Consider the following 21,553-nt stretch of genomic DNA (forward strand, 5'->3'; position numbering starts at 1 on the left):
CTGGGCTGTAGCCAAGGGTCCCGGACCTTCCATGGGCACCCAACCTACTATGGCCCAAAATGAGTTCTAACTGAACGTAGCAAACATTACTTATCATTAAAAAAAAACATTTTTTGGGGTGGGATTACAACAGTATATTGCTTTTCATTTTATATAGCCTAACATATATATATATATATATATATATATATATATATATATATATATATATATATATATATATATATATATATATATATGATACTCCAAAGAATGTTTCCACAAAAAAAAAAAACAGACAGGTGTAAATAAATAAATAAAATGTTTGTATTTTGTAGCAATATTTGCAGAATTTCAATAAAAGTTTTGGTTGTTTAATATAACAATACTGTATTTGTATTTAAATGTCACCTTTGTGGGTCGGGCCCACAATCTACATTTAGCCCAGGGCCCCCCAAATTCTTAAAACAGCTCTGACTTAACAGGTGATGCCTTTCCTATCGGATGAACTAATTATGCTTAGGCAAAAATTTCAAGGAAAACATAAAAGAGAATCTAACATAAAGCTTGTTTAATGGTACTTAAACAAAAACCTATTCTTTATAATTAGGTGCCTTAGGCCCTGCTTATAGTCCCGACGACACGACGTCATGTCAAAACAAGCGTATTGAATCCGTCGCGTGTGCCTATAGTAGGAGCGGTGCGACGGCTTGGTCGTGATGACAGCGGCCATGTGAGTCTCGAAGAGACCGTTGTGCCAGCGGTCAGCCAGCTTGTGTTTGCTGGGGATCCCTAAATTGCATAGGAGAACAGCGTCTCCAGGACGAAGTTCCCGATATTGGACCTTATGGTCATACCGTCGCTTGTTATGGCATTGAGATGAGCTGAAGCCTTCTCCGCTAGCTGGTAGGCACGGTGCAGGCTATCCAGGAGTCGCTTCACATATTGATAGTGAGCCGTATTGGGTACCCCATCGGTAGATACACTGAGACAAATGTCCACAGGCAGACTCTCGCCCGAACATCATGAAGTATGGTGTGTACCCTGTAGATTCATGCCTGGTGCAGTTGTATGCATGCAGCAGAGATTCGACATGCTTGCTCCATTCGCTTTTTTGAGAGCTCTTTAGGGTGCCTAGCATGTCCAGCAATGTCCGGTTGAACCTCTATGGGAGCGCGTCTCCCTCTGGATGATACGGAGTAGTTCTAGACTTCAGAAAATTTCATAGCTTGAACAGCTCCTTGATGAGCTGGCTCTCGTCCCTTCCCTGGTTGGAATGCATCCGATTCGGCAGACCGTAATGTATGACATACTTCTCCCACGGTACTTTGGCAACTGAGAGAGCTTTCTGGTCCTTTGTCGGAAACGCTTGCGAGTAGCGAATATAGTGGTCAGTCACTACTAGGACATTGCTGATAACTTTGGAGTCCGGCTCAATGCATAAAAAAGTCCATGCAGGCGGGGGCCATGGGACCAGAGCTTTTCAGATGGCCCATTGGGGCTGCACGGGGGGCAGTCAAATTGAGACTCCGTATAGGTAGTCGTGGAGTTTCTCGACTACTGCCCACTTGAGAGCGAGGAACTCCAATTTGTTAACCAGGAAGTTCTGCTCGCTGGGAGTCAAGCTTCGACTCACGAACACCACTGGGCGAAGGCCAGCCGGATGCTTCTGGTATAATACAGCTCCCAGCCCGTTTAAACTGGCATCTACGTGCAGGATGTATGGTTTCTCCGGATCGGCGTAAGCCAGGACTGGAGCATCCCAAGTTTTCTTGAGTCCTGGGTAGGCCTTTGCGCAGGCAGATGTCACCGAAGGGTATTCGTGGAGAAACGGCCTTCAGTCGAGGTTCATCTGGGTAGAACTTTAGTAGGTTGTTGAAGACCTTACTAGAATACCTTTCTACGAAGCGCCGGTAGTACCTACGGAACCCCAGGAAGGATCTTAGCTCAATCACGTTGTTTGGTCTCGGCCAGTTCACCACGGCTTCGACCTTTGTGGGGTCGGTAGCCACTCAGTCGGCGGACACTGTGTCCCACGTAGGAGACTGATGGACGACAGAACCGGCACTTTCCTAGAGACAACGTCAGACCTTCCTGGCCCAGTCTATCCAACACCTTCAGGAGACGTTCCTCATGTTCTTTCGAGGGTTCTCCCGAACACGATGTCATCGAGGTATACTAGGCACTCACGAGGATTCATATCCCCAATGGTCTTCTCCATTAGCTGGTCGCTGGAGCACCACAGATGCCTTGGGACAACCAGGTAAAATGATAGAAGCCGAGGGGGCAGACAAACGCCGTCTTCTCCTGGTCTTTGGAGCTCATTGGTACCTGATAGTACCCAGCTCTCCGGTCCAGCACCCTGAACTACTGGCTTCCAGTCAGTGCATTGAGGATCTCCTCTATCCGTGACAGAGTATACTGGTCGGGTACAGTACACCTGTTTGGGGTCCAGTAGTCTACACACAGGCGAACGGATCAATTTTTCTTGCGTACCACCACAAATCGGAGAAGCATAGGGGCTATGAGATTCGGTCACTATGCCCGCTGTCTGCATCTCCTTCAGGACGTTTCTCACGGCCTCCACATCTCTGGGAGCGATGCGCCTGGAATGCAGTAGTGTCATTAAGCCGGATCGTATGTTGGGCGTTTTGGCTGCAACTCTTGTCCATCTCGCTAGTGGAGAACACCTCCCGGCGTTCCTCCAGCTTGGAGCTTAGTCGTTTCTACCAGTCTTCTGACAGGGTCGATTCTCTCAATTCGATAGACTCTCCTCGCACAGTAGTGGTGTTCCCACTAGCCAGAGTTTCTACAGGTGTCACCGGTTATATCTGACCCAGCTTTTGACCGACGTAAACAGGTATGGGGTAAGGAGAGATGTTGCGGATACTCACCATAACTCTTTGGAATTGCAGCTCTCCATTTTTTTTTTTTTAAATTTCTGGGACTAACTTGTAACCCCGCTGAACGTCTTCTTCGGGTGTAGACTAAAGGGAGACATGCCAGTCGGCTTCATCACAGCCCAAATAGCGGGTTGCGGATCTCATGTGCCTCACTCCACCTGGTGGAATCTCGATCAACCCCTTCTCTTGACTGAAGAGTTCCCCATGCTCTTCTTGTGCAGCAACACGATAGCACTCACCTTTGAGTCGGTACCTTTGGATTGGTAGAGAGGATAGGGGTAATTCGTCCGCCTCCTAAAGATATGCCTGAATCACGGCCCGCTTCACATCGGCGTTGGTCCCCAATATGATTGGGGAGCTTGTGTTCCCGCGGCTCAGGACAGACCAAGGTCTCCACCTCCATGGGATAAATCTGGTATTTAGTTGCGGTATATTTAATCGAACTTGCAGCACACCGTCGATAGGGTAGTCCTTGTTACTAAGACCCCACAGCTTCATCTTCTCCGCCGACTGCAGGGGCAGATGCTTCAGGTGTTGGTCATAGAAAGGCCAGTAAATAATGGTCACCTGTGACCCAGTATCCAACAACGCCAAAGAGTATATGCCCTCCACTAGGACCCGTATGATGGCTGCAGGCCTACGCAACTGTAGGCATCTGGTTGGGATGCTTCATTGGGGCTAGGCACCGGAGCGCTTTCCGCGGACATAGATGGCGTCACCGTCTGTTGCGCCGTGAGGGTCATGACCCTCGGGTTGGATCTTTTTAGCTGTGAACAGTTTTTAGAGAAATTACCGGACTGGCCACATTTAAAGCAGCGAGTATCGCAGTTGGTGTCGAAGTCGGAATGAGGAGCCGAACTCCTAGACGCCCAGGTGGCGGGGACAGACGTCATTAGAGGAGAGGTGTCTAACACTTTTTTTCTCTTTAGCCTTCTGAACTGATGTCCCTTTGTCCGCATCCTTGCGAAACTCCTTGCCGGAAGTAGCAGGCCTCTCTCCTTTGGCAGAGTCAGGAGGTGGTTTGGACAAATGGATTAGTAAAATACCCTCTTGTGCATTTACTCTATCCATCATGTCTTCAAAATTTAGATACAAGGTGTCCCAGAATGGCTTCCAGGTATGGCCGATGCTACCAAAATTGTGCACACATTGACACTACAAATAATCCAAAAGGTATCCAATAGATGAATAACGTAATAAAAACTCCCGTGCAGTCCAACTTTTAGAGAATAATGATAAATGTGAGCCCTGTATGCGCTCAGTGTGTTAGTGACTCAGCCACCGGACGGGGTAATAATATGGTAATGAGGATAGATGCAAACGGCGGCGCCGTGTCTCCAGCCAGGAGACTATGACCGGCAACACACACCGCGATCCTCCGCCACTGCCCTCACAAACCCAGTGTCACACACATAAAGCGGCCCCACTGCGTGGGAGAGAAGGGGTATTTACTCACAGTCTTGACACGTCGCATCCGACTCAAATGCTGCCTGAAGTTGCTCTGATCCGGGAGAGTGATGACGCGTGCTCCAGCCCATGCAGGTAAGGTAGTCAGAGGGGGTAATCAGGCGGTGCACAGCTGCCGTTAGAATATGAATCAGGAAGTCCACACGCTAGAAATCTAAAAAGCTATATTTAATGAGTACATAACACAAAAAGGTGAACTGCTACAAGAAACTTCTTGACGCGTTTCGTCCCGCTGGGGACTTTGTCAAAAGAGTCATTTTTGACAAAGTCCCCAGCGGGACGAAACGCGTCACTCATTAAATATAGCTTTTTAGATTTCTAGCGTGTGGACTTCCTGATTCATATTCTAACGGCAGCTGTGCACCGCCTGATTACCCCCTCTGACTTCAAAATTTAGAGACTGTTCCGGAGAGAGGGTGCAACTGATCCGTATGGCGACCGGGTGGATAAGCAATACCCCCCGCAGAAGTTGCAAGATTCGAAGACTGTTGGCCTCGGATGCTGGGATAACTTTCTTTCTCACCAATATAGGACCAACTGGATCCGTCAGAAGAACTCTGACACGTCTTCTCCCTCGGTTTGTGTGAGTACGAGGAACAGAGCCAGTAGAGATATGGCATCATCCGGAACGCCGTATGTCCTAGTTAGAGCCTGGATTAACGATTGTGCGTCAGCGTTGGGGTGACACTCACTGTAAAATTGTACCATATGGGCGGCCGGAAGCTGCAGGGATTCGATGACTTATTGCCGCTTTATTGCGTCGGAGCAGGATCACTTGGGGAGCACTTGTACTGCATGATTCCTCCATTCTTCAAACTCGTCCTCTCCTAAGGGCGTAGGCCGGATCCTCGAGAAAGCCTTTAGCTTGCGATATTAATAGGACTGCGTTATACTGTAGCTTCCACCAGTTGAGGTAGAGTTACCCCCAATGCTGAGTTCCCTGTGGGCAGGTGACTGAGGTTCTGGCATTGGGACAGGGGTGGGTTCTAGACTGGCTCGGTGCTCGCTGGGGGTGTACGATGTTCATGATGGCTCTGTTCAGAGGGGTGCCTCCAGCGTGGTTCCTGGATTGAAAACCACCCTAGGTAGGAGGGAATTTTAGTATAGTTCAGAGCACGTCGTGAGCAAGGCGTCATACTTCCCCAGGGGTATAGGACGGACGCGGTGTTTCCGCTAGATATGACACTTTGGGTATGCTTTTTGGACTGGAAGTCGCCATGGGCAGGGACAATTCTGGAAAGATTACCGGGCACCCCAGAAGCAGGGCTCCCGGAATGTGTAGGGCCCTGGGAGTATCGTTCTGACGTACCTCATGGCGGGTCACCATGATGAGGATATGACAGCGGAATGTGGGGTCCCACTTGCGGCCTTTTTGCTGGATGTTGGCAAAACCCGGGAGAGGCCTGAGTCGGTCCAGAACTTCTTTGGGGGTGGTGTCAAATGCTATGTCTTCTACCGCGACCACATGGAGGGGAGCCACGTGGAGCTCCAGGGCCCAGTCGTGGACCTGTTGCTTGGAAGGGGAGAACATGGTATATATTTTTCTTCTTTAATTTGCACTAGTGAGTCGGGCACCCCAGGTCTGAATCTCAGCAGCGCCTCCAAATGTAGTCCCCTTTCCCCCTTGTCTAGGGACGTTACTGCAGTGCTTTACCTGGATGGCTTACAGGAAACCTGATTCTCCGCTGAAGGGAGCCTGGGGTGACCTATTCACTTACCCACATAAATCGCCACCACCTGGAAGGGATCCGCACGCAGGGGGATAGCCACTTCCAAGACAATGTACCCAGTAATTACACACAGGTTATGGTATAAGAATATTTACTGTACACTATATTAGTATAACAGATGATACAACACAACGCATATAATATATGTATATACCCCCTGGGGTATCTCCACCATACTTGGGGTGCAGGGACACCAGAGCCCTAGGTGTCCTTCCCACAATGTCAATCCCACACAAGTATGAGGTGTAGCGCTTGCCTGTGAATGTTGGTGCACTTTAGTTGAGATACCTGCAGAGAAAAACATGGCCGGTAGTACTCGGCAGGCCGACTAACAACGAGGATCCACTGGTCCAGCGACGTCATCGTCCGCGACAGCCTCTGCGTTGGGTGAACTTCGGTAGGAGGGTCTCACCTTTAAGAGTCTTTAATAACACTGTGGTGGTCTTGTCCCAGACCACAAGCCGCAATCACCAAGCGGCATAGCCACTGTCTAGGGGCCTTCCCTGATGCAACCACAAGCTTACTGTGAGTGGGGCCTATCGTGGACCTAAGGGGATAGTCTGAAATTGTTTGGGTGCCACTAACACCCAGACCCTACCTTCCCTTTCTCTGTCCTGGCTCCAACTGAGCTCCTCGCGCTCTAAGCACGCCAAATGTATCAGTCCTCTCCTCAGAGGATCCATGGAACCCTATTGGTTAACACTGCCCACATGGTATATGCCCAAAAGCACTATGGGGCTTGTAGTTCCCCTGCGGAGTCTTAATCCTGTAATGGGCGCCGCTCTGCCTTCCCTCTGCGCATGCGCGTCACACCTAAAATGGCGGTGCCCTACCGGCGTCGCACCGCGGAGCCTCCCCAAGTACCGGAGCGCTCCCTGCATGACCGACCAGAAGCTGCCTTGCGTCCCTGACTGACGTTGGGTCCACCTCTGCCACCGGTGGCGCCCACACTACTGCCGCTCTCCACGGCCGTAACGGAGGTAAGTGAACCAACGAACGGGGAACGTGGCGATATATATATATATATCTATATATATAGATATATATAGATATTTTGTTTTAACTGTTGACTCAACGCTCCCTTAACTCTTCATTTACTGTACACACTGTATGCAGCACACGAAAACTTGGCACTGCAAACTTAATATGGTGTTAAGCCTATTCTAATGATGTCCTAATATCGCATTGTAAACACTGTATAATATTTGGGAGACAGATGATAGTTTTGAGAACAAGTGGGACACAAGGATGGGCTCCGAGATGTGCATTTTTTTATTATATAAGAGAATATGGTTGCAACACCATAAAATATGAGCAAAGCTACAATAGTTATCTTTTTCCTTCACAATAGATCACGGCTCATACAGGGACACAGGCAAGGCTGGTGCTAGCTTTCCTGCACCCATATTTATGTTTTTGTCATATACTTTGAAATTTACTATAGGAGTGCATCTACCCTCATACCTATAGATTCCCCTTTTACGGGACGCTGAAGAATATGATAGTGATAATAGTTAATTGATAATAAATGTGTATATATATATACACACACACACACACACACACACACACACACACACACACACACACACACACACACACACACACATATATTTTAGATCTCTGTAAATAAAACTGATGCTTTGAGGTGGCTTCTGCTTCTTCTCGACTGGGAGGGTGACAGATTCTTAGGGGTTAAAAGAGGCAATGAACCCCTGGTTAATGAGTAGAAATCCAGCAGGCAGTATAAGATAAATGGAGCTCTCTCAGTTTCTGCTGGAGTCAGCATGAACCACGGCCCCGCGGCTTGTTTGTGGCAAATGGAGTGCGCGAAATATCAAAGGGCAGTGATCCAGAAGAAGGCCGGCTTTGACAAATTTTAAATTGTCCAGAAAGAAAAACCAGCAAAAAATTATGCAATTCCCTGTGTCCTGCAATCTTCCCTCTCCCCCAATTGGACTAAATTAGTAGCCAAACAGAGTAAACAGATGAAGTGGTGAGCAATTTTGGATGGTCTAAGGGAGATGACGATCAGTGGCAAAAGCTTTGTGAGCTCCTAGTTTTATCATTCAAATGTGGCTTCATCCTTTTTAATGGTGACAAATGTAGCACCTCGGGCTTTAACTGTGTGACGGTTCTGTGCCCAGAATACAGGCAGAAAAGAGAGAATGCGTGAACCTTAAAATCCCCCAAGTACCAAGAAAAACAGGGCTATTTTTTGCCTTGGTAATAAAAACTTCTTAGTAAATGAGCATTACTCATTTGATTAATTAATTCATTACCAACAGAAATAAACAGCACAAAAACTATTATGAACAGCGTGACCATACTTACACCATATGCACATTAGCGGATTCCCTGCCTTGGTAAAAGGTTTAAGGTACAGTATACTACTGTAGATTTTAAAATTAACAAATCCTAGTGTACAGCATTACACTGTCACAGTATATCTGTGTGTGTACATATATATGAATATATATACAGTACACGCACACATACAGTACTTTTTATGTTATAGTGCTATACTGAGTATGATTAAAGGAGATATATATATGTCATTTCCCAGAATCCCTTGCTGCAGTGGGAGCACTGTAGGCTAGGTGATAATGGTTGAAAGGCAGGGTTGCAGACCTGTCTAAGACATGTGAATGTGCTCACAAGTGATATTCTTTATTGGCGATATGCCAGTGCATAGAAAAAAGTCTAAATTAATGTACCTACTGCTAAATCTTTATTTAATTTATTTATTTAAACACGGTACACATTCCCAATACACCTGCAGGCATGAAGAAAGCCTGTATACTCACCTAACCTCTCTGCGAGGTGAATGTAGACTGGATCCACCCGACGCATGGTCTTCACCAAATCCTTTCTTCTGAACTTGATTTCTACAGTTCCTTCTGCCTCCAAGACACCCCCCCTGCAAGCAAACAGGTAAAAAGACTACAGTTAAAAAAAGACAACTACTGTATTGTGAAGCAATCCATTGGCTTAAGTGCCAGATAGAGAAGCTTTTTTGGTACACTTCCAATCCTATTGGTTCCTAAGAACCATTGAGATGGTCAATACAACAGATAGAACTGGTTGAGCCATTACAATGGCCTACAGATATCATATTAATGCCAGTGGTATGGGATTTCACATACTGTATTTGACATGTTTTGAGACAAGAGTTTAATTGACATGGATTTCCACTGCTAACTTGTATATATAAAGGTGATCATCATATATTCATTCTGAAATACATATTAACCTTGTTGAATAAATTATGCTTCGTTTGAAGTCCTTCCGCAGTTCTGTTAGCAGCCAGACCATATTTCATCCGAAATGGCCACAAAAGGCCAATCATTCTTTATATACAAATGATATGCTCATTTTCACATATTAAAAGTAACTAGCATTAAATTAGTGTTTTGCAGGGATATGCTTTAAAAATAAAAAAATAAAAAACCCTCCAGTTTGCAGCTTGCCAAGGACTGGAGATCAACACAATTGGTATTAAATTAAAGTAAACACTATGCACTAAAGTCTGAACACCGTAGAGCAGGGGAGCGCAATCTTTTTCCCTGCGCCCCCCTGCCGGCTGTCCTCCTCTCCGCAAGTCGCCTTCCCTTCCTCCCCCTTACCTTGGTTCCCAGCGTCTGGGCGTCATGACGCCACATTGCCACTGCCATCACATGACCCCGCAACGGCATTTGCCACCGCGTTGCCATGGCGACGCGTCTCCAGATGCCGGCTGAACCACGGTAAGTTAGGTTTACAGAGGCCTTCGCCGCTTCCCCGGCACTTAATTTCAGTGCCTTTGGGAAGCGCGCGGGGCCTCTGTAAACCCCGCGCCTCCCGCAGTTAAGCGCACCCCCCCAGTTTGTGCACCCCTGCCATAGAGTATGCGATTTCAATGCTAATACAAAACAACTTTATTTATTCGAGAAATTCAGTTAGCAATTTGCATTGATACAATTATCAAAAGATGAATGATCATGCAAAAGCAGAGGATACTGCATGTATTTATGTGTACTTTCTGCCTTAATACGGGACATCCTATGTCTAACTTCTCTAATGCCCTTCTACCTACTCGTATTCACCCTTGTCTCTCTAAAAAGACTCAATTCTCTCACAGTGCGCACAAACATCAAAGCTTCATACCGTAATATGTATTGGAGTCCTATAGGCTAGTGCAGGGGTGGTCAACTCCAGTCCTCAAGGGCCACCAACAGGCAACGACTGAGCCATCTGTGCGGAAGCAGGGATATCCTTAAATCCTGACCTGCTGGTGGCCCTTGAGGACTGGAGTTGGCCACTCCTGTGCTAGTGAATAGAATGGCTTCTATTAAACAAATGATAATAATGGTATGCTAATGAGAAAATTACAACTGAATAATAATAATAAAAATAATAATAATTATTATAATGGTATGCTAATGAGAACATTACAACTGAATAATAATAATAAAAATAATAAAAATTATTATTATTATAATGGTCTGCTAATGAGAACATTACAACTGAACGTTTAGTAATAATACAAATAATGTAAGGTAAGGTAAGGTACCTGCTCTCTTTGTCAGCATACATCTCCATGTGCCTTGGATTGATAGTAGGATCAATGACTACCCACGAGCCCCCTCTCAATTCGGCTTGAGGTGGGATGTAGACCAGCACAGGCTGGCGGTATTCCCGCAAACCGTCAACGATGTAGGCCCCAAACTTCAGCACTTGATCATACATATCTGTAGATAGATAGTGAACAGCCACACAGAATTATTTATCTTTTAATTTTGTTCAAAAATCAACACAAAATGATTTAATTGCATATGTGGTCAAACCTATCGAGCACACGGAAGTAGCATGATCAATAACAAGAAACTGCTACGTAACTGCAACCTTGAACTTATTCCTCGTGCCCGTTGCTTCAAATGTTTCCTTTGGTAGATCACTCTGATAATTTTTTTTCATGAAAATATTTAATGTTAAAGCAACAATCCCCGCTATACGTCCCCCGATTTTTTTTTTTTTTTACAGAATAGGAGCTGGGGACTGAATTGTGCTATTTTAAGATACGGAAACCTCTGGTTTCCAACGTACTTGTTCCAGGGGAAACAAAATGGCTGCCAAATCTCCAGCCAGCAGGAAGAGGCAGCATGATCAAGTGTGGCTTTCTTTTGAACGGTCATTTAAATCCCCTTTAAAAACCAGGAAGCAATACTGGTAACTTCACCAGTAAGTATCCCGGGAAGCAGCACACATGGCGTTTTCTTTAACGTGAATGTTTTAGGTGAACTCCAAGGACCTCTACTTTGACGTTGCATAAAACCTCTCATCCGTGCCATCTCTGTTTCAACAATTTAGGAGTGCCTTACTACACTCACGTGAGACACACACACACACACACAAAAAATGAGAGTCTAGACTCTAGACTCTAGAGAGTGCACTGCTAAATGCAATATATGCATAAAATATTGGAAACTAAGAAAGCAGGCAGTCCAATATTGCACAGGATATAACAATGTATTCATTGTTTCCGATCCTGAAAAGGGACAAATACAGATCCAAAACGTACCTCACTGTATATACCCAACCACCCCAACGCACTTAAAATAAATGTACTCCTGGGTTACATCATATTCATCTAGACGACAATATGTTAGACTTAAAACTACATTAATTATAGAAATGACGACCAATATACTGCTTGCAGTCTTTCAGTGAATGTAACCAAACATATGCTTAGATAACCTTAGCTGAGCTATGAGTTGAGATGCAAGCACTAACATCTTAGCGCCACTAGTATTTCTGGAATTAGGAGCAGATTAAAGGTTAGGCACTACTGAGTCATTTGCAGCTGGTCTTGATATGATAGTGAGGTAGATTGTGCCATTGGCTGTGCGTCATTTTACCGTCTTTTGCAATCATACAGAATTGTGTAATAATTATGTCTGCGTAATGTTTGGAATTAATTGCAGCAGCACGTTCTTAAAAACATGACTTTTGGGGGGGACTCACCCCTAGAGCTTAGAAGAAGGAAGCTCTGCAGCCTGTAGTTTATTCATTGGAGGAATAGCTGTTTCAATGTGTATTTTAGTCTCTAGATCGATGAGTATTTTCCAGCCTTTTTTTGGTTAAGGAACCCCATCATTACATTGGGAAGTTCTGCGGAACCCCATCACTTTCCAATAGTGTGTCTGAGATCAGATGCATTTAAGGAACCCCAACCCTCTCTAGTAGCGCGTCTGAGATCAGATGCATTGTAAATTCTTCTGTATTTGGTACAATTTTCAAATGACCTGAAAATTGCAGTTAACCCTTAAGGGATACACAGGAACACTTGGACCTATAGCGCATGGGGAAAAAAGAAAAAGGGAAAACAACACATAGTGTAATCTGTATAAAAGAACCAGCAAGTCCTGCTAAAAGAATTGCACGTACAAGATAATAGCTAAAAACCAGCAATTTATCAGGTTCTTGGCTTGCTTCATAAGGATGGTAACCCCTCTCCGTCCGATCAACCAACTGTATCCTCCACGATAGGACTTGTATCCTCCAGGAATGGCTTTGTCAGGGGCACGAGAGGGGATTTCACGTGATGCGGAAGAAATCTGGATACACAGACCGGCGGAGGAGAACGCGGGTCGTCGCTCCAAAGGGCCTTGGACTGAAAGGTGCTGGTGCCGGTGAGCAGGACTATACTGTGAGGGGTGTGCGGATCACCAACCTCCCGGGTCTCTAGCTTTTTAGCTTTGTCGGGGGATGTGTGTTACTCCGGTGGAGATATCCCTTTTTTTTATGTTTTTAGTTTTATCGATTATTAAATATTTGTACTGTGTGTGCACATTGGGTACTTTTCCTATATTATTCCTCTGGGCTCTGAGCTGATCTGGTTATTGTCCTGGAGGATACAAGTCCTATCGTGGAGGATACAGTTGGTTGATCGGACGGAGAGGGGTTACCATCCTTATGAAGCAAGCCAAGAACCTGATAAATTGCTGGTTTTTAGCTATTATCTTGTAAGTGCAATTCTTTTAGCATAACTTGCTGGTTCTTTTATACAGATTACACTATGTGTAGTTTTCTCTTTTTCCCATGCGCTATAGGTCCAAGTGTTCCCTGTGTATTTGTGTTTTCTCTCTGGGGGAGAGATTTTGGACTGAGCTGCAGGGAGAGATTGAGATAGCTTATTATATCTGGTGTGTGTTTTGTGTTCATTTCTTTGCACAACCTTGCCCCATTTTTTTCTTGTATGTTTTAAACCCTAAAGGGATGCCTGGGGAACAGAAGGGATCCTAGGAACCCCGGTTGAATAATACTGGGCTAGATCAACCTTAAGCTCCAAAATGTCCATGATTATGTAAGGTGTGAGACGGTACCTCTGGAGTACCTTATCATAAGGTAGGCCAAATATATCAGCTCTAACCCTATACATTATTTTCCTTCTCTGGGGTCTCTTTTCAAGAATAGCAAGCTCTGGCAGGCTGCGTTTGCGCATCAATAGAGTGGCAATTACAGCAATAATTCTAGAAAATATATGTTGCCAATGCATGATTGAAGAAGGGGTCTTACATTAAGAACAGCCGTTAATCCAACTCTAAATTAGATGCTAAAAGAAGACAGGTGCTATTTAACATGTGCATGCCAATGTTGAGGTAATTTAAATAAATTAAGAAGACACACCTCCAAGTTGTTAAATATGAATGATCCCCCACACAAACTACAGTATCTTTTGTGTCTGTGCAATGAGCTTGCACGGTGACTCCACTGTTAGCCAACTCTAAATCGACTCCTGTGTGTTACAACCTGAGAGTAAGAACAGGTACCCTAGGCTGAGAAACATGCTATCTTTGTTGTATTAGCCTTCCCACCCTAACGGCTTCTTCATCAGGACAACAAGTATTATAAAAATACACAATGTACGAACATTATGTATAAAGTCCATCACAATGCTTTCATGTAATGCATCTGCAGCATGTGCAAATCTGTTGGCAGTCTAGTCAACGTATGTAAATGTCCAGTGAGAGATGCATAAAACATGATGATAAAACTGTGGCTAACACTTGCCTTCCTCTATCCCCTTGAAACTATAATGAATCTTGTCACCATGGGCTAAATTGTTTGCGAGAAAGCCTGGAGGGCTACAGACACGAGTATGCTTGGATTTGTGTGTCCTTATTTCAACCTTTAGAATACCTCAGGTTTCCAAAAAAAAAATAACCTTCCCGTGCACAGTACATTTTAAGATAAAAAGCAAAACTATACATTAAAAGTAGAAATTGACATAAAAGTAATATAGTGTAAGTGGTTCTATCTGTAGCGCACCAAAGCCAACTTATCTTCCTGTAGTGAAAAAATGTAGTGATCATAGCCAAGTTGGAATTAATTTTTTTTTTAAACTTATTCAGTAATGTAGTGATTTCAAGTAAATTTAGAAACACAGGACTTGGGGCTAGGTTTATAAAAAATGTTTAGCCTTAAGGTACCATAAGGTTTTGCACCGTTTAGTGTATCAGGCCCTAACATAAAAATAAATATTTAATCTATGTCAAAGTAAGAGTATACATTTAAGGATGTAAACTGTGATATTTAACTTTAAAGGGCATATTTAACATTTGTTGTAATGCATTCGGCACTGATTCTGTACTGTATTTTTTTGTCCTGTAGATTATTTGATTGAATCTTTTACATATGTTGAGTATCATCTGGAGACTTTTCTTTTGATTATAGGCTATACTGGTCGTGTTGTATAATTACTGTATACCATCTAAGAAGATATTGTTAAATATATTTATACTCAAATGAGTTACACATATTTTGAGTGTGATTTACTTCCCTGTGGTTAGTGAAGCTATTTGTAGTGATTGCATCTTGAAACGATACACTGGGTATCAGCCTCCTCAGCGTTTGATTGAAGTGTTAAAAAAAACGTTGCCTTAAAGCAGCAGACCAAGCTGCATTTCCCTCTCCCCCTCCCCCCTTTATTATGTGCATCAATACAATTCACACAATGATAAGTAATTAGCCAAGTTGGCGATTGATCTGTTCTTCTGTGATCGATCGGTTAAGATTCGGCTCGGGGGTTCACTAAATGTCTGTCAGTACAGCAGGAGAGGACCAAAGATGCAAAGTTCTGTGGGGGAGATCATGTGACCAGGCAGTCACTAGATACAATTGGTGCACTGCTAGAGAGTGGACAAGGCTTAAAAAAGGGTGTTTCAAAAGAGGAAGGGGATGTGACTTGGTTGCTATAGAAATACAAATGCTTGTTACATTATAAGACATTAAAAATGTCATTCAGAGTTGTTTTTAAAAAAATGATACAAGTATTTTCTCATAGTACAGAACTTATTTATTAAAAAAAAAAACACATGTAGGATATTGCTTGGTCTGTAGCTTTAAGTTTGTAGGGAGAACATCGTTGCATTGGCATCCATGATATTATGTAAAAGGTTTTACTTGGAAATTTGGGAAGGAAATGGGGGAGATCTCTTGGCAATTTGATCAGGAAGATAGCAAAAAAAAAAAAAAGATGCATTTTGATATAAGCACTGTATCTTTGGTCTTTCTGATGAATAGGGGGAGGTGGCTAGCATGCTTATTATATACAAGTCAACTCGATTTGTTCGTTATTTCTATTGTCTTTGTCAGTACAACAATTAGTACAAAATACATTATTTCATTTGGACAGACAAATAATTGAATGCCCAAATAAAAAAAAAAAATACTATTACCTAACATTGAAGTACTAATTTATTTTGGACTTTTGCAACTGGATAAACATGGCATATTCATTTTAATACAGCAATTAGAGGGGGAAAAAATGTCAGCACATTGCTCTAAACTTTTTGAGATAATGGGTCTCTTGATTGACTTCATTATTGGGGGTTGCGGTGGGGATGTTTGTGATAATGATTTTAAGCTTCAAATTGAATACAGCAGTTTATGGAAGCGATTTTAAAATGGTGTCCGCTTCTTCTTTCACCTGCCACTTACGTACTTCATTCTGAAATCGTTCCACAGCTTTCTATTTTTGGCCTAAAATGAGGTATATAATGACACCTTGAGGGCCTCCTTAACATGGCTGCCAATGTGAACAGTTGTATAACTCGGCTATTGCCACTGCACTTCTCCCCATCAGTTGGATATCCTGTCTTGACTCTTGCAGTGCCAGAGACAAGAAATAGCCAGTGACATTCTGACTCTAGTAATGTGACTGCTACTGAAACCCTCTTTCCTACACAATGCAGCCGAGACTCCAAAAGAGCCGTGTACACAATCAACGCTAGGCACAATTCCAAATCTTAGGACGTCCGGGAACATCGTATGGGTCGTTAAAATAATAATAAACACCAAAATAGAAATATTAGAAATGGTGGTTTGTGTGTTACATCCATACTGACCTATCTACTGTATGTGGCAGGCTGCCTCATAATTTGATTTAAGCATATGTTTGTTTTGTTTTTGTTTTTACTTTCTCCCTGAAGGAAATTCCAGGAACCTAATGCAAGTCAATGGAAAATGGAGAGATCTCCATTTTTTCCTACGAACACTACATAAAAAGCACATTCACGTTAGTCAGTATGGCAACATCCACATGTGACTAGGAGGTATAAACTCGCATGAATACCATTTTTTGCATTGGCAAATTTGTAACATTTTTGGAAGGGCAAAAAGCTTTAAATACATTTTACTGAGATTATTTTCTTCGTATACATTTTCCTTTTTTTAAAATACATTTAATTACAAACAGAGCAAACTTTTTTGCCATTTCATGCTGGGGGGGGAGGGGGGGGGGATAAGGAATAATAAAGCAGAACATTACAGTGACTCATCATGTAACAGAAACTGAGGAAATAATATTTATTAAACTGCTATAGTGCTGATTGGGAATCACAGGGAAACTCACATTGAATTCAATGGGAGTTTCCATATGTTAGTACCCTGATTGCCACTAATGCAGTTTAATGAATAATCATCCCCCCCCCCAATTTTTGAAACATAAAGGCTCAAATGTATCAAAGCAAAAGTGCTGTAATATTAGGGCACAAAGTGTTTATTATTTATCAATTTAAAAAATCCCATTGAAATCAATAAAATATTTTGTTGATGCAGCAGGAGCAATGTTTTTACCCGAGGCAGTGAGGTAAGCGGGTGCTTTCCCTGGCCATGGTGGACGGGCGTTCCCAGGGGCGTCACGGAACTGGCTCGCCCTCATTGGGCGAACCGCTCACGTGACCGGCCTGTCGCGCCAAGAAATCAGTTTGAACTGATTTCATGCGCAACGCGCGCCCCCTCCCGCGCGCACGCCACATGGACGCGAACACTGCCTTAAGGCAGTCTGTTCGCTCAGCGTGCGGACGCCTCCGCACGGTCTGCGGTACCATGGCCCCAGCCTTAGGGCTCGATCAGACAGGCTGCTGCGGGACCGTGCTAGCATTCGCGCCTCCGCCGCATGCTCATGCAGCCCAGCGAGCTCTACTCAAACTGCAGGCATTGGCTCGCGCCGTTTGTGGGCATGGCGGGGGCGTGTAACGGACACGTCACAGAGCTGGTTCGCCTCTATTGGCTGAACCAGCTCACGTCACGCGACAATAGCACCAAATTTCAATTCGGGTTGTGGCGGCAAAATGTCGCAGCGACAATGCTGCACTTTGCCACCGGTGGAGTTTTCAGTTTGAAAACGCTCACCGAACAAACCGGAATTGTGTCGGACGTGCGCACGTCGCATCGCGTTCCGCCTGAGCTGGCCCTTAGAATTGCACCAGTTTTGCCTTCAGACATATGCCCCACATACAGTACTTTAATCTGGCACATAGGTGGCAAGTGGCAACTATATAAGCATCTCCAGCGGAATTGGGAATTTGGTCGCGGCGAGATGGAGAAGTCTCCGCCACCATTTGGCCAAGGTGACACTCAGTCACCGGACGCTTCGCCAAGGTATATTCATTTAAGGGCTCATTTAGCGGTTAGGGTAGGGGGTTAAGATTAGGGATTTTAGGGTAAGGAGTTAGGTTTTTAGGGTAGGTGATTAGGGTAAGAGGTTGATGCTAAAGGGATTACAGTGAGGGGTTTTGAGTGAGGGGTTTTGCTTTTTTGGGAAGAGGATTAGGGTAAGGTGCTAAGCTTTTTAGGGTAGGTCATAGTGTTAGTATTAGGGGGTAAGATTAGGTTTTTTTAGGGTAAAGTTAGGGATTTACATAGGCGGCGAAGTTGCAAGCGGCTAGATGTCTCTGCGGCGCGGTGAGTAGCAGCTAAACGTCGGCGGAGATGTCCTAGATCGTATCTCCAGTGCACACTAGCTTTATAATGGAGTCACAATAAAGCATAGCAAGGTGTCCCATCTCCAAATTTGGGATACTTTGCTTTCTCAGACGGCTTAAATTGGGACATGCCTTAAAAAATTGCGACAGTTTGGGACGGCTGGCAATTAAAACCCTACAGTGAGAGAGTGAAGCCCTAATCAGTCCAGATATGACACCATTTCAAGCACGTCTCTTAGCAGTTTAAGCATGGACACATAATTATGCTCACCATTTTATATGTATATATGTATATCTTTATTTATATAGCGCCATTAATGTACATAGCGCGTCACAGCAGTAATACACGTGACATAATAATAATTGAAAACAACACATAATACAAATAACACAATCTGAATAAGCATTTCAGACATACAAGTAACATTAGGGAAACGAGTCCCTGCTCGAAGAGCTTGCAATCTAAGTGAAGGAAAGTGCAAAAATATACAGTACATGCTACTCTTCGGGTGTAACTGCTTCTCGGTATGGCCAGTATTTCTCATCCCTATCTTTGGCAAACCCCAGCCAGGGCATGTTGTAGGGCAGGGGTGACAACCTCCAGTCCTCAAGGGCCACCAACCAACAGGTCAGGTTCTAAGGATAGCTCTGCTTCATTGCAGCTGGCTCAATCAGTGGCTCAGTCAATGAGCCCCTTGAGGACTGGAGTTGGCCACCCCAGTACTAGGTGATAACCAACTGATCACACATTCACATATAACACAAGTGCAATTATGCGATTGGTAATCCTCACGACTGGAACAACCTACCAAAGACTCCCAAAGCCGCCACCAGTCCAAATTCTTTCAAGACTTCGGGTATCTCCCATTTTATTCTGGTCTGTAACTGTTACATACGCCCATAACATACATTATCTCGAACTGTCCATGAAATGTCCGTAAACATAACTTTTAAACGCTGGTCATTTAACGCAACCATGAATTGTCAACATAACTCTGTGCCCAGGACACGCTTGAAAACCAGAGGTAACTCTCAATGGATTATTTCCTGGTAAAAATTTTTTATAAATAAAAATAAATAAAAAATAAACCTGGTCTGGCTGGGATACCCTAAGAAGAGGACTAGGAAACACTGTGAAGACTCCACAAAGGACATTCTGTGGAACGTGATACAAATACCCCTTTATCCCTTTGCTACTGTGTAGCCCTGCAACACTTTCCACACTATTATGCTACAGACCCACGCCAGCGGCAGCAAATGGGTTAATTTCACAGGGATTTACATCCTCTCAGACTATTCATGCTGAGTCTGGGGCCCCACTGCTAATTTCTAGTAAATTTCACGCTTGATGTCTTACTGTTGTGGGTCATTGGCGCTTCGTCTAAATAAACTGCTTCGAAATGGCTCTTTCATCTAAATATTCACTTGGTTTTTATAATTTAATTTTACATTATGCGGAATAGCCTTCCGGCCACAGACAACTCATTGGAGGAACTCGCTGAACACAATCTTGATATGTTTTTCTTCTTTTTTTTCCCTTGCCTGAATTAGACCTCCCAGCCCGAGTAGTAAAGAGGTTTTTTTTCTCCCCTCCACTAATGTCAATTTTCAGCATAGCCAGAGATGTCTCTAATCTTTTCCTACTCATTACACACAATTTTGGAGTAATTTTACCCACAGTGCAATTGGCTCCTGGTGGTGTGTTTGTGTGCGCTGAGGGGTGGTGTAATTGTTTATTTTGCCTTCCTGCATAATCCCTATCCAGTATTGAAACCAAAACGGCTAAGCAACACCCAAAGGGCTTCCTAGACTGACAAGCCACACTTAAAACATGCTATCATGCTTCTGTACACAGGATAATAGATAATACAGCGCTGTCCTGCATGAAAACCAAGGTGTTTTTTTTTTATGTTCTCACCTCCCCCTTCATGTTTTTCTCTTCTTGTTCAAAACATACAATTTTCTCAAGCTGCACTCCATGTTTGTAGCCAGCACACGGAGAATAAAAATCGCAGCAATATGCAACAATACAGTACTGAGTAGAGCTGCACATTTTTAACTTTCAGAAACCTTCATTTCTAATTATGTACAGGCCTGTTAGGTCACACACATGGAGGAAGTCTCACTCATTTGGCGTTAGACTCGTTCACTAGAGAACAACATCACTAAGAGCATTATTCTATATCGGCCGGAGTAGATGATTGGGTCATTTTCGGACTCTATTTTTTCTTAACCCCATAGTTATAACTTATTTTAAACTAGCCGTATCGCTTTAGACATTTATCGTGTTGTAGAAGAGATGCTCCTTGCGTTTGCATCACTTAACAAATGTTTCACATACAGTACAAATGCGCATATCACAGCAGATAGACAAAAAGATAAAGGCTGAATGTCCCTGATGGTTCATCTGAGCATGCAAAATTCAAGGCATTTTACACGTATCATCTAAACTGGCCTTGTACTGTATAGTGTTTCCACCTCATTATATATATATTCTGCACATTGAGATGGATACCCCAAGTTCAGATTCAAGATGTTTTTTAGGCTTGATGAAAATCTTTCCTCTGTATACGCAAACAATGATTTTAAGTGCAAATCCAATGAATTATTACAAATGGTAAGACCCAGAACTATGCACTTGGAGCAGCTATGTAACATTTGATCTGGGTTATGGAACAAAATTAATTCCCACATTTTTGTCAAAAGTGTGAGATCTAAAAATAAAAAATAAAAAAAAAGATTGTAATGTATGTATAAACATTCAATATTCACATTTAAATGCACATCTAGATCATTATCATGGCCCAGATTGACTACATACTCATCACCCCTTCAGTGACGAGTGTGTTTGCCACATGCGTATGAAAACTATACATTGGTTTTTCTTTCCAGCTAGTTGACCTTTTCATTGGGATCTGTCTCGAGTGGATTGCATATCAAGTGACCAAGATGTAATGTCACAAATATGAAAAAATAATAATAATAATAAAACGACTTATTTTCTTAATATAATCCCAGATATCTCTAAAAAAAAATTCATTCACCATTAAAATGAATACTGAATATTATTTCTGCGTGTCACCCGATTACACAGATACCAGATATGTATAGGTGGACATCATTTTTTGGTTAATACAGACAGATTCCTGGAACTGTAGATAAAACGCACCAACCGGCAGGAGTGGATTTAAAGCCGTGCCTGCGGAGGAGGAGGAGGAGGAGGAAG

General features: G+C 43.5%; 1 protein-coding gene across 5 annotated transcripts in view; it reads right to left on the reverse strand.

Moving 5' to 3' along the window:
• The window catches only part of ACACA (acetyl-CoA carboxylase alpha), a 286,049-nt gene that overhangs the window by 39,561 nt on the left and 224,935 nt on the right, over window positions 1-21,553 (reverse strand). For all 5 annotated transcript variants that reach the window (XM_075589504.1, XM_075589503.1, XM_075589501.1 and 2 more), the window contains 2 exons: window positions 10,632-10,809; window positions 8,887-8,999 (listed from right to left, as the gene is read on the reverse strand). In XM_075589504.1, coding sequence (XP_075445619.1) covers window positions 8,887-8,999; window positions 10,632-10,809 — 291 coding nt within the window. The remainder of the gene's footprint in view (window positions 1-8,886; window positions 9,000-10,631; window positions 10,810-21,553) is intronic.

The sequence above is a fragment of the Ascaphus truei genome, chromosome 3 (genome assembly GCF_040206685.1).
Source record: "Ascaphus truei isolate aAscTru1 chromosome 3, aAscTru1.hap1, whole genome shotgun sequence".
In the NCBI taxonomy this organism is placed as follows: domain Eukaryota; kingdom Metazoa; phylum Chordata; class Amphibia; order Anura; family Ascaphidae; genus Ascaphus; species Ascaphus truei.